General features: G+C 56.3%; 3 protein-coding genes across 5 annotated transcripts; 2 read left to right on the forward strand and 1 right to left on the reverse strand.

Moving 5' to 3' along the window:
* Positions 1-720: 720 nt before the first annotated feature.
* Positions 721-1,463, forward strand: H310_14857 (hypothetical protein; the record flags this gene model as incomplete). Its single annotated transcript, XM_008882799.1, has 2 exons — positions 721-845; positions 893-1,463. The coding sequence occupies 2 exons, from the start codon at positions 721-723 to the stop codon at positions 1,461-1,463; spliced, it is 696 nt and encodes a 231-aa protein (XP_008881021.1).
* Positions 862-7,022, reverse strand: H310_14858. Of its 2 annotated transcripts, XM_008882800.1 has the most exons (12): positions 6,191-6,842; positions 5,681-6,145; positions 5,537-5,629; positions 4,822-5,485; positions 4,192-4,773; positions 3,947-4,142; positions 3,433-3,894; positions 3,049-3,384; positions 2,089-3,002; positions 1,711-2,037; positions 1,603-1,664; positions 862-1,554 (listed from the first exon to the last, which is right to left on the reverse strand). In XM_008882800.1, the coding sequence occupies exons 1-10, from the start codon at positions 6,840-6,842 to the stop codon at positions 1,947-1,949; spliced, it is 4,455 nt and encodes a 1,484-aa protein (XP_008881022.1). In that variant the 3' UTR covers positions 862-1,554; positions 1,603-1,664; positions 1,711-1,946. The 2 variants fall into 2 exon arrangements, with proteins under 2 accessions (XP_008881022.1, XP_008881023.1); XM_008882801.1 differs by having other exon boundaries at positions 1,711-3,002; positions 6,191-7,022.
* Positions 7,023-7,515: 493 nt separating this feature from the next.
* On the forward strand, positions 7,516-9,715 carry H310_14859. 2 transcript variants are annotated; one of them, XM_008882802.1, is made up of 3 exons: positions 7,516-8,713; positions 8,758-8,963; positions 9,007-9,715. In XM_008882802.1, exons 1-3 carry the CDS (start codon positions 7,556-7,558, stop codon positions 9,611-9,613), a joined length of 1,971 nt encoding a protein of 656 aa, XP_008881024.1. In that variant the 5' UTR covers positions 7,516-7,555; the 3' UTR covers positions 9,614-9,715. The 2 variants fall into 2 exon arrangements, with proteins under 2 accessions (XP_008881024.1, XP_008881025.1); XM_008882803.1 differs by having other exon boundaries at positions 7,516-8,963.
* Positions 9,716-9,859: the final 144 nt, after the last annotated feature.

The following is a 9,859-nucleotide window of genomic DNA, read 5'->3' on the forward strand; positions in this document are numbered from 1 at the left end:
CACGTCGCACGCCCACAAGTTCTCCATGCTTTGATCGCTCGCGATCACATCTTGCCGGTACACCTGTTCCTGCGCCGCTTGTTGCTGTGCAAGCAGTTGCGCTTCCAGTCGTCGTTTGAAGAAGAAGTTGTATAGTCCACACGAGACGAACATGATTAGGATAGATGCATAGAAGAAGAAGTTGGCGCTCGGGTTGTCGGCTGCATCGAGGCGTCGCAGGAGGACAGTGGACGACGGCATGGCGCGTGATCTCCGCCTGGCGGAAGGGAAATGACCTCAGTTCCAGGTAGAGCGCGTTTTTCAATTTCTTTTATTCTATCTTCAAATTTGTATTAAGAAGCATGCATTTTATTTTCTGGTATGCAACAACATGACCGAATGGAGCCAATCAAATGCGTCGGTCGAGTTTACAGCCCTCGAAACAGATAAAACGTCCTTTGACCTGATTGACAGGCCAGCTCCAGTCTTGGATGCGGTAGGAGGCACTCTTCGTAGATGTTGTCGAGCTGCACGCTCCAAGGCATCGCAGTGCCGCCAAGCGCCGTTCCTTCTTGCCTCACTATCTCGCTCTACGTTACTCGAATGTAGCTGTGATGCTGATGAAAAAAACGTCATCCCGTGATCAAAATGTAGGTTAAACGCGTTAGGATTACTAAATCGACCTTACTAAGTCGAAGCGATGCTTTTGTAACGGCAAGAAACCGAACAGACGGCGCCGCCATGTACATCGGTCCATGGCAAGAGTACAAGCTGGCGAAGATTCAAGATGCAGCAGTCCAAAAGCTTCGGAAGGAGTGGGAGGAACACCTCAAGTCCACCATCATCGGGCAAGGCGACGAGGAGTGGTAAGCACTGTTCGGTGAGGGGGTCTCGAGTATTGATTCACCTGCAGCATTCGCCAAATGATGGAACCGATACTATCCAAACTCCCTGCGATGCTCCTGGCGAACAGAACGAAGGAAGTTGTCCCACCGACGACCCATCGGAAGAGCAGAAGGTCCCTCTTGACAGGGCGATCTATCCCGAGCAACCAGGACTCACCGAATCATGATCCACGCGAAGTTATCTTGGCCCCCACGAAGAAACTTGTCAAGAGGCAAACGACGAAACCCAAGACCCCACGTGTCAGCACCAGCATTGACGAAGTTGCACGGAGGAGACAGCGGTGGACTGCGCCTGCCGCAGAGAACACTCCATCGACGACACCAACACACCGCGAGGACGTTCATCTACCGTCAATCACTCCGCACACGGCATTACAACCAGTTATTCCACAAGGACCGCCGACAGCCTCAGTCCGTCCTCCCGTGCAGTTGCCCATGATCGACATGTCGTCGCCGCTTCCTCAACAACCAGAAGACGACGAAGACTCGCTGGACGAGGACGAGTTGAACTCGTTTTTGACTTGGACGGACCAACTGAGTCACCCAGACGCAGATCTGGACCAATTTTCAACTACTTGATCGAACACACCCGACGTTGCGCTAATTAGGTTATCCGGGGAATCTTATTTGGTCGGTCCACGGGCACTTGATCTGTCATTTCGCGCTTTAGCTAGGGTCGCATACGATGGGAACGTGTTGCAATCACAAAGCAGGTTACCTTGGCGTCCGCAGCGCGGTAGAAGCTCCGCAAAAGATTGTGCAACGGCTCGCTCGTGATCACTTGGTACTGTCATGAGAGACAAGCTTTACGACTATTGAATCATACCTTGGTGCGAAGGAGGGTCTGTGGTATGTGTGGGGACGCATGCTTGCGGCGTTCGAATCTGCGCGGATGGGATGAGAGGCCTCGCACACGCCAGAGTTGACCACACACCAGAGGCAGCGAAGCGATACATCGCGTGAAGGAGTCGTCAGTGCACGGCCATTGCACGACGCTCGTCGCCATGTCATTCATGCTCTTGGTCTTGCGCATGGGACTGTTTAACGGCGTGTGGGGGATGCTCATGCTTGCGCCGTCCGCGTGTTCGTCCCGACGAGCAGTGGGCAGATTCCCTTCAGCCAATCAAAATGCGACTGATTTTGATCAAGGCACCTGATTGGTTACAGTATGAACATGGCCGATCTTTACTTTTGAACTAAATACTTGAGGGACGACGACCGCTTGGCGCGCAGTCGGCTCATGGGATTGTGCAGGGTCGTCTGCTTGGAGGAGGACGCTTCCTTGCGCGTCTTGCCGCTCAAAGGACGGGCCACTGACGTGTCCACTGCGTCCTGCAAGTTGTCAAGATGACTGGAAGCTGCAAGTTTCTTTCGTCGGAGACTGAGCATTGCCTGGTTGTGTGCTTGGACCTGCAGTCGGACGAGCCCCTTGATACCGACAACATATCTGTGCGCAGCTTCGCTCGTGTCTGCGTAGTCCCGGACGAGTGGAATCTTCTCAAGAATCTCGAAGCGCGGCAGCTTGAACGAATCGGGGAGGTGTTTGGTAAACACGGAGATGTTGACTGGCGACCAAACACATCCAATGGGCGAAGGAAGGGCCGGGCAGTTGTGTGCACAGCATTTCTCCCATGGCACGGAGTACGATGGTGACACATGTGCGTTGTTGCATGGGATGCCCGGGGGCAACGGCGCAAGGAATCGTGAATGCACCTGCGAGTGGACACGTGCCGGCTGGACGATTGGGGTACAGCCCGCAGGGTTCTGTTTTGTGCTGTATTCGGACAGTTGCGTCAGGTATGCGATCACGTTGGCGTTGGCGCGGATGTTGTGCGGATGGGTGGGCGCGGCGGAGTCGAAGTCCACGGCGCACAGGTTCGACAGCACTGTGAAGCAATGGGCACCGATGGTCGGGTCGGGGGTAGACTGGGCTTCGTTGCGGTCGCTAATGTCGAGGATGCACCCGAGCAAGCCGTCGGACAAGCTGCGCCAGATGTGGTCTTTGTTGCGTGTAAGAATCGTGAGGGACTCTAAGCACGTGATGATGATATCGTATGGCGCAGTGGCGTCGCTGAGGAGTCGAACGAACGACAGGACGACACCGAGCTCCACCATCGCCTGGAGAACTCGTCAAAGGTTGCCATGAAGGCGAAGGTCGCCGTACCTTTTGATTCCCGGGGGGGTTGATCAGCTTGCGAAATGCTGCAGCGACTGTCGACGCCAACGGCGGTGGAACGGCGGCGTCGAGCGAAGTCGCTGGGCGAAATTCATTTGACTGCACGTAATCGACCAAGACGACGCCGCCGTTCTCCATCACAATCCGCGACGAGTTGACCTTCCCCAGGGCCAAGTTGCAAATGGACAGCACGCACCACGCTTTTTCAAGGTCCAGGAGGTATGTGTCATGCAGCACCTGCGTTAGACCGCTCGCGACCAGCGCCGACAGCGCGGTTTCGTCCAACACGCAGGTCAAGTTGTACAGCGATAAAACACACAAGCTCTACAAGTTGCCATTGAAAATGGCACACCGAGGCATGCATGTACGCACCGACAGATCGCGATCGTCTGCGCGGAGACCTTGTTGCAAGAAGTTGTGGGCGCCGGCTTGCACCAGCTCGAGGAGTTTGGATGGCTGGCACGTCAAGTTGTACAGGGCCTGGACAGTGAGACCCATGCGGTCGGGAGTGGTCGCGGACGTCAGTGCCGTCGACATGGATGCAATGCGAAGGATGTCCATTGCGTGCGCCGGATGCATGTGGACTTGGGCGGCGCGGTTGGCGGTACAGTCGCATAGCGTGATGAGACACTGGAGGACCAACGATTCGTTTGAGAGAATCGAGCGCATCCACGGCAGGAGACCATTCCGAATGCTTTCAATGCGGCATTTATCGTCCGCGCGCGACGTCTTCAGGAACACCATGGCTGCAGCATGCGCGACCGCGGCATTGGAGTCGTCGACGAGCCGCCGTAAAATTTTCACGATGCCTTCGTTGACGAGGATCCCGCAAGCCTACGAGTCGTTCCATCGACGTCACAATGGTGCACAACTTAGTCCACGCGACCTTGTCGTTGTGGAGAAGGTTGGCAATGGCTTGAAGCCCAACCACGATGGTCGGGCCGTCACCGGTCTCGACGATCTGGACGAGGGCCCTCGGGACGCCCGCTTCAATCATTTTGAGTGGATATGCCGACGAGAGATTGCAAAAGCAAGTTGCGCAGGCGTGTTTGGTGTCGGCAAACGGCAACGTCGACAGGGAGCTACGACGGGATGCATCAACTAGCGATGCGAATGCACACAAAGACCAACCTGAGGGCCCAAAACACGCCATGGTCGATCATGGTTCGCGTGCAGTGCTTGGCTTGAACGGAGAGGCAGTTGGAGATTATCTTGATGCACAACGTCTTAATTTGATCGCTCTTGGTCGCGACAAGCGCCATGATCATGGACGCCGCAATCGCCCCTTGCTCGACGAGCTTTGTTTCCATGTTCGAGTGCGCTGAGATGCGGCAAAAGGTCAAAATGCACAGCTCCTTGACAGTGTCGTTGGATGCGCGGCTGAGCTGAATCAGCACTGGAATCGCTTCTTCCCGCACGATGACTTCGACGGCCTCAATCGTGTCCGCCAGACAATACAATATGTATGCACAGTTGCCCATGATGAAGTCGTCGGCAGTGTTGCAGATGCGGGCAAGGCACACGGCGCATCCTGTTTTGAGGAGCACGTCGCGGTTCTTCGGGGACGTTGTCAGGTGGGCCAGGAGCGACACACATGACCGAAGGGCTATCGTGTCGCTGTTCGTTTTGAGTGTGTACAAAGCCTTCACCAGCGCTCGAACATCATCTGTGCCTTGTGGAAACTCGGCCGGGTCCAATGCAAATTGAACCATCCTACGACAGGGACGTTGAATCGACTGGACAAGTTCATGCAAAGCAGACGTGTCCAAGGCAGCGTGGCGGGGGGCGCCGGACGTGGTCGAGATGGCGGTTGCGACGAAATCGAAGAACCCGGACTGAAGCATGACGACGCGCGTTGTGGGGGCGAGTTGGTAGATGAGGGGCAACATTACGTTGGTTACTTTTTCCGTCGGACGGCGGTGGGAATGCGACGGAGGGCGAATGACGTGCTTGAGCGCGTCGACGAGCCCGGTCGATGGGGCCGACAGGAAAGGGATTAACGTGTCGTTGCAGGACAAGTTGAAGAGCGCCGTGATGGCAAAGACCACGATCGACTCGATGGGAGACTGGAGAAACTGCACCAAATCCACAATGATCCGTTCCGTGCACCCTGTCGCGTCGTCGAGCTGGAGGTCGCACTGCAGCAGGCAGCACATGCAGCTGATGCCGTTGAGTTTGATTTCGTCGTGGGCGTCGCGAGTCATTTGCATGAGGACGGGGACAACTCCCGCGACGACGAGCGACGGATAGATCGCCCGCGTGGCGCACACGTGGCGAAACACCCACGACATGGTAAAGTACCCGTACGTGGAGATGTGCACGATGTTGTCCACAATCGTTGCCATGTCATGCACCATCGCATCCCGGCACGACTCGTCCATGGAGAGCTGGTACAGGATGCTGCACACGGTGTCGGCAATCGCTCCTACAACACGTGCGTCGGTGACGTGCGATCTGGACAAGTGGATGGTAGTACCGCCAAGGCTCAAGCACGCGACGATGCTTGGAACGAGGCCGTCTTGGACGATATGCTGTCGGCCGTTCTTGGTTGCTGCCAGCAGAAACAACCCTACGCGAACGACGGCGAAGTCATCCAGTGCCTGCGGCCGCCCGCACACACCTTTGAGTCCAAACTCGATCGCGTCGTCCTCGACTGGCTCCGTGGGGCGCGACTTGTGTTGGTGGCACTTGCAAAAGTGAGCGACGGGAAGAGATAGAATGCGATGGGCGTTTTCCGCCATGAGGGCGTTGTGGAAGGTCTGGGTTTGCGTTAGATTAAAGAGCGCTTGGACGAGGAGTAGCGTCGCTTTGGATGGATGGGCCGCCGCGTTCATGGTCTTGCACACCGTCGTGATACACTGGGTGAACGCGTCGATGTAGTGCTTGAGCTGGCTCGCGTTGTGCGACAGATTGAAGTAAGCAAGAGCGACGATGCGCTTCGTTTCGGCGTTATGGCCGTGGTAGAGCTTGACGAGCACACGGTCGACCCCGTCGTGGAGTAGTTTGTCTTCGAGGAAGCTCTCCTCTGTGATGTGGCCGAGGATGGCGGCAAGATCTTGCTTGAACTTGCTTCGGGTGGCGTCACCTGGTCGAGTGTCGACATTCGAGGGTGTGCTGACGTGCCACGTACCATGTCGAACGAGAAGCGAGATCGTCCCCACGATGTTGTGGAGCACGAGAAGGCGGCGCGTGCACGGGACCTGCGCGAGTCCGTAGAACGCCTTGGCGCAGTGCGACTGCGTCTGAGTGTCGGGGACCGCGGCGAGGGAGACGAGGGCAGGAACGATCCCGTTGTCCAGGAGGGATTTCATTCCTTTATCTTTGGACGTGGGGGCTCCGAACTCATTCGACGACGGTGGCGTGAGGCGCGAGTAGATCATGCGTTCAAATGTCTTGGCGCACTGCCGCTTCTTTGCGCGGTACCCGGTTTCGCTCATATGCTGGGCCGGGTTATCGAGGTGCTGGGGAAGTGCCGTGTCCACGGAAGCCGTGTGCAGCGGCGTTGGGACGTTGTTCTTGAGTTGATCCTTCACAGTGATGCGGGAGAGATACAGCATGCCGTCGATGGTGTTGGTTCGAGTGCCGAAAAGGTCACCTTTGTACGGTTTGGCAAACACCGGTCCGGCGGCCTTGGCAAGAACAGCGACAGCCGCTTCCTGCTTCGGGTCAAGCGTGTGCGAACGTTTCTCCGCTGCTGCTTCATCGTCGAGGTTGCTCATGTTAGGTCGAGGAGAACGGACCGTGCAGGTGCCATCCTCGGGCGACTGACACGCCGTCGACATGCATCTACGGACAGATATTTATAACGCCTTGCTGGAGTTACGTCCGAATCGTTTCCATTCCCGTCGCAATCTCCGTGTAGCACAGCGCGCCGCAATGCCCTTGGGTACCACGCACTACCTGCAGCAACCAGCTCCCTTCGGTGGCAGCGCACTCGGTGAGGAATATATACTCGATTCTTCAGAAGTTTGATTTTCTTCTGCATGAATGAATGGTATGAAAATATTTGGATATTCCTCTCAATAATAATGCCAAGTAAGATTGTGATTTCCATCTCCTTTAATAAAGGAGTTGAAAATCCATGGCACCCTGAAAATGAAACAATTCGAATCGGGGTGAACGGAAGCTTGCCTGGGACAATCGAAGTGGTCTCTTCTCACGTTGCCAACGTCCGCAGACGAGATGACGAACTGGCTGCTCCACGTGGTGAAATCTCAAGAGAAATTATTGCTGTTTCACGTGCAAGAAGGACCGACGAGGTATCGTCTAGACCGTCTTTCTTCCTTGACGACGATCCCCGCCTCGAGTCGCTCGCACCGTTGGGCACCGACACAACAAGCTGAACAATTCGTTTAAATCCAGCAAAATGGGCTAAACTCGACTTCTTCACACGGATTGGTCCAAATCGCTCCGTATGTTGGGAGAAACCCCCATTCTGACCAGATGCACATGGCAACATCTCATTCCAGGCATCGTTGCGCACCCGAGTCAGGCGATGGCGATGCGCGTTCGCCGCCTCGACGCAGACACCAACACAACGTTCTTCTATGCATCTATTCTAATCATGTTCGTCTCGTGCGGACTGTACAACTTCTGCTTCAAGCGAAGGATCCAAGCCCAGTTGCTTGCACAGCAACAAGCGGCGCAGGAACAGGTGTACCGGCAAGATGTGATCGCGAGCGATCAAAGCATGGAGAACTTGTGGGCGTGCGACGTGTGTGACTTCAAGAACTACGATGGTCACAAAACGTGTATCTTGTGCGGCACCGAGCGCGACTTCACTTTGTATGGAAAGGTACCATCGAAGCGAACAGCGGCGGTCGAGGACGGCAACAAAGCTGCAACGGCAGGGCTTTCCCCCACAAACTTTGTCCTCATGAACGATTCGACGCCGCGCACGATCAAGAAGAATCGCAATTTTGCCAAGCTCCGACTCAACAACCTGAACATTCGGCAAAAGGGAGCGCGGCGGCGACACGACTGGGTTCGCAACGTGGACGAGCAGAGCGGCAACATTGTTTGGGGCCGGAATCGAGACATCCTGGACCACAAGGTGCTCAAGCGCATTGTGGTGAAGGACTCGCTACCTCCCCTTGCGGACGACGGGGACTTTGACCTGCCGATGCTGCGCGACTCGGTGTCGAGCGTGAGCTCGGTCGGCAGTATCGCAAGTGTCGGGTACGTGAGCAAGATGGTGATGACGCCGAGGCACCCCGACGGGCGCATGTCGTTCGAGACGGCGGAGGGCCAGACGGCGTTCCAGACGGTGAACCCGACCGTGTTTTCGTCGGCCGAACTCAAGGACGTGTCCCAGCTCTCGTTCCAGCAAAAGCACGCGTGGTTTGTCCAGTACACGTCGACGATGGAGGTGCCGTGGGAGTACGGGCACATGCTGCTCGAGATCGACCGGGCCAACTTGCTCCACAACTCGTGCGAGCAGTTGCTGTGGGCAACCCACGACCAGCTGCACCAGTCGCTCCGAATCAAGTTTTTGAACGAGCCAGGCGTTGACGCGGGCGGTCTCGAGCGCGAGTGGTTTACGCTCATGACGGAAGAAATTTTTGACGAACGCACGGGGCTCTTTGGCGCGTGCATGGACAACGCGTACATGATCCGCGCCACGTCGAGCGAAGCGTCCGAGGACCATCTCATGGTGGGCGACGCTGGGAGTTGTCGTGCGTCACGTTGTGGTTGTAGTACTTTCAAGCGATCGGGCGCTTTATCGGGCGGGGGCTGTTTGAAGGGATGCTGCTGGACGCCCACTTGGCGCTGCCTCTGTACAAACACATCCTCGGGACGCCCATCACGTTCTCGGACCTCGAGTTTATCGATGTCGAGCTGTACAACAACCTCAAGTGGCTCAAGCAGAACAAGGGCGTCGAGTCGCTCTGCTTGGACTTTAGGTACGCATCGGAGAGAGAGGCTGCGCTCATGGCAACTTGCTAGTGTGAATGTGGCGCAGTACGACAAGGTGCCGCTCACGATCGACCTGTGCCCGAACGGCCGGCACATCGCCGTCACGGACGACAACAAGGACGAATACATCTACCTCCGGTTCAAGTGGATCATGATGACGAGCATTTCGCCGCAGCTGGCATCGCTGATCAAGGGCATCTACAGCGTCATTCCGCTCGAGATGCTGTCTGTGTTTGACCACCAAGAGCTCGAGCTCCTCATGTGCGGCATTCCGGACGTGAATGTGGACGACTGGAAGGCGCACACGACGTACATTGGAAACGAGTGCGACCCCCAAGTGATCGAGTGGTTCTGGGAGGTCGTGACGGGTTTTTCGACCGAGCAGCGCGCACGGCTGCTGCAGTTTACGACCGGGTCGGCGCGGGTGCCAGTCCAGGGATTCAAGACGCTCACGATGAATGACGGCCGCATCTGCTTGTTTGCAATCCAGGGCATTCGAAAGGAAGAGTGCTTGTACCCGCGCGCCCACACATGCTTCAACCGGCTCGACCTCCCCATGTACTCGTCCAAGAAGGACCTCGAGACGGCGCTCACGATGGTCATCAAGATGGAAGTCACGGGCTTTACGATCGAATAGCGTCATTTTTTTAACAAACAGCCATCGTGGTCCATCCCCAGACATGGAACCACACAGTCGTCACGAGCATGCGAACGTTCGACTCGCGCTGATGCGATCTCGGCAGTCGTCCCCTTCAATCGCCAGACCTGCTTCCCTCTGGGATTGCACGTAGGCACTCTGAAGCATACGACTCGGTTGTAGCGTAGTCGGCGCTGCTAGTCCAGCGTGTACGTCGTGCCATGCTTTCGCTTTGCCGACACCTTT

The sequence above is a fragment of the Aphanomyces invadans genome, assembly GCF_000520115.1.
Source record: "Aphanomyces invadans strain NJM9701 unplaced genomic scaffold supercont1.96, whole genome shotgun sequence".
NCBI lineage: Eukaryota > Oomycota > Saprolegniomycetes > Saprolegniales > Verrucalvaceae > Aphanomyces > Aphanomyces invadans.

Bases quoted from the DNA above. Each gene is read 5' to 3' on its own strand.
- H310_14858 (XM_008882800.1), bottom strand. From the start codon at position 6,842: ATGTCGACGGCGTGTCAGTCGCCCGAGGATGGCACCTGCACGGTCCGT. The intron at 4,143-4,191 runs GTTGGTCTTTGT...ATCCCGTCGTAG, and splicing joins GGCGTGTTTTGGGCCCTCAG to CTCCCTGTCGACGTTGCCGT. The intron at 3,003-3,048 runs GTACGGCGACCT...CGAGTTCTCCAG, and splicing joins ACCCCCCCGGGAATCAAAAG to GCGATGGTGGAGCTCGGTGT.
- H310_14859 (XM_008882802.1), top strand. From the start codon at position 7,556: ATGGCGATGCGCGTTCGCCGCCTCGACGCAGACACCAACACAACGTTC. The intron at 8,714-8,757 runs GTGGGCGACGCT...TTGTGGTTGTAG, and splicing joins CGTCCGAGGACCATCTCATG to TACTTTCAAGCGATCGGGCG. The intron at 8,964-9,006 runs GTACGCATCGGA...GCAACTTGCTAG, and splicing joins TCGCTCTGCTTGGACTTTAG to TGTGAATGTGGCGCAGTACG.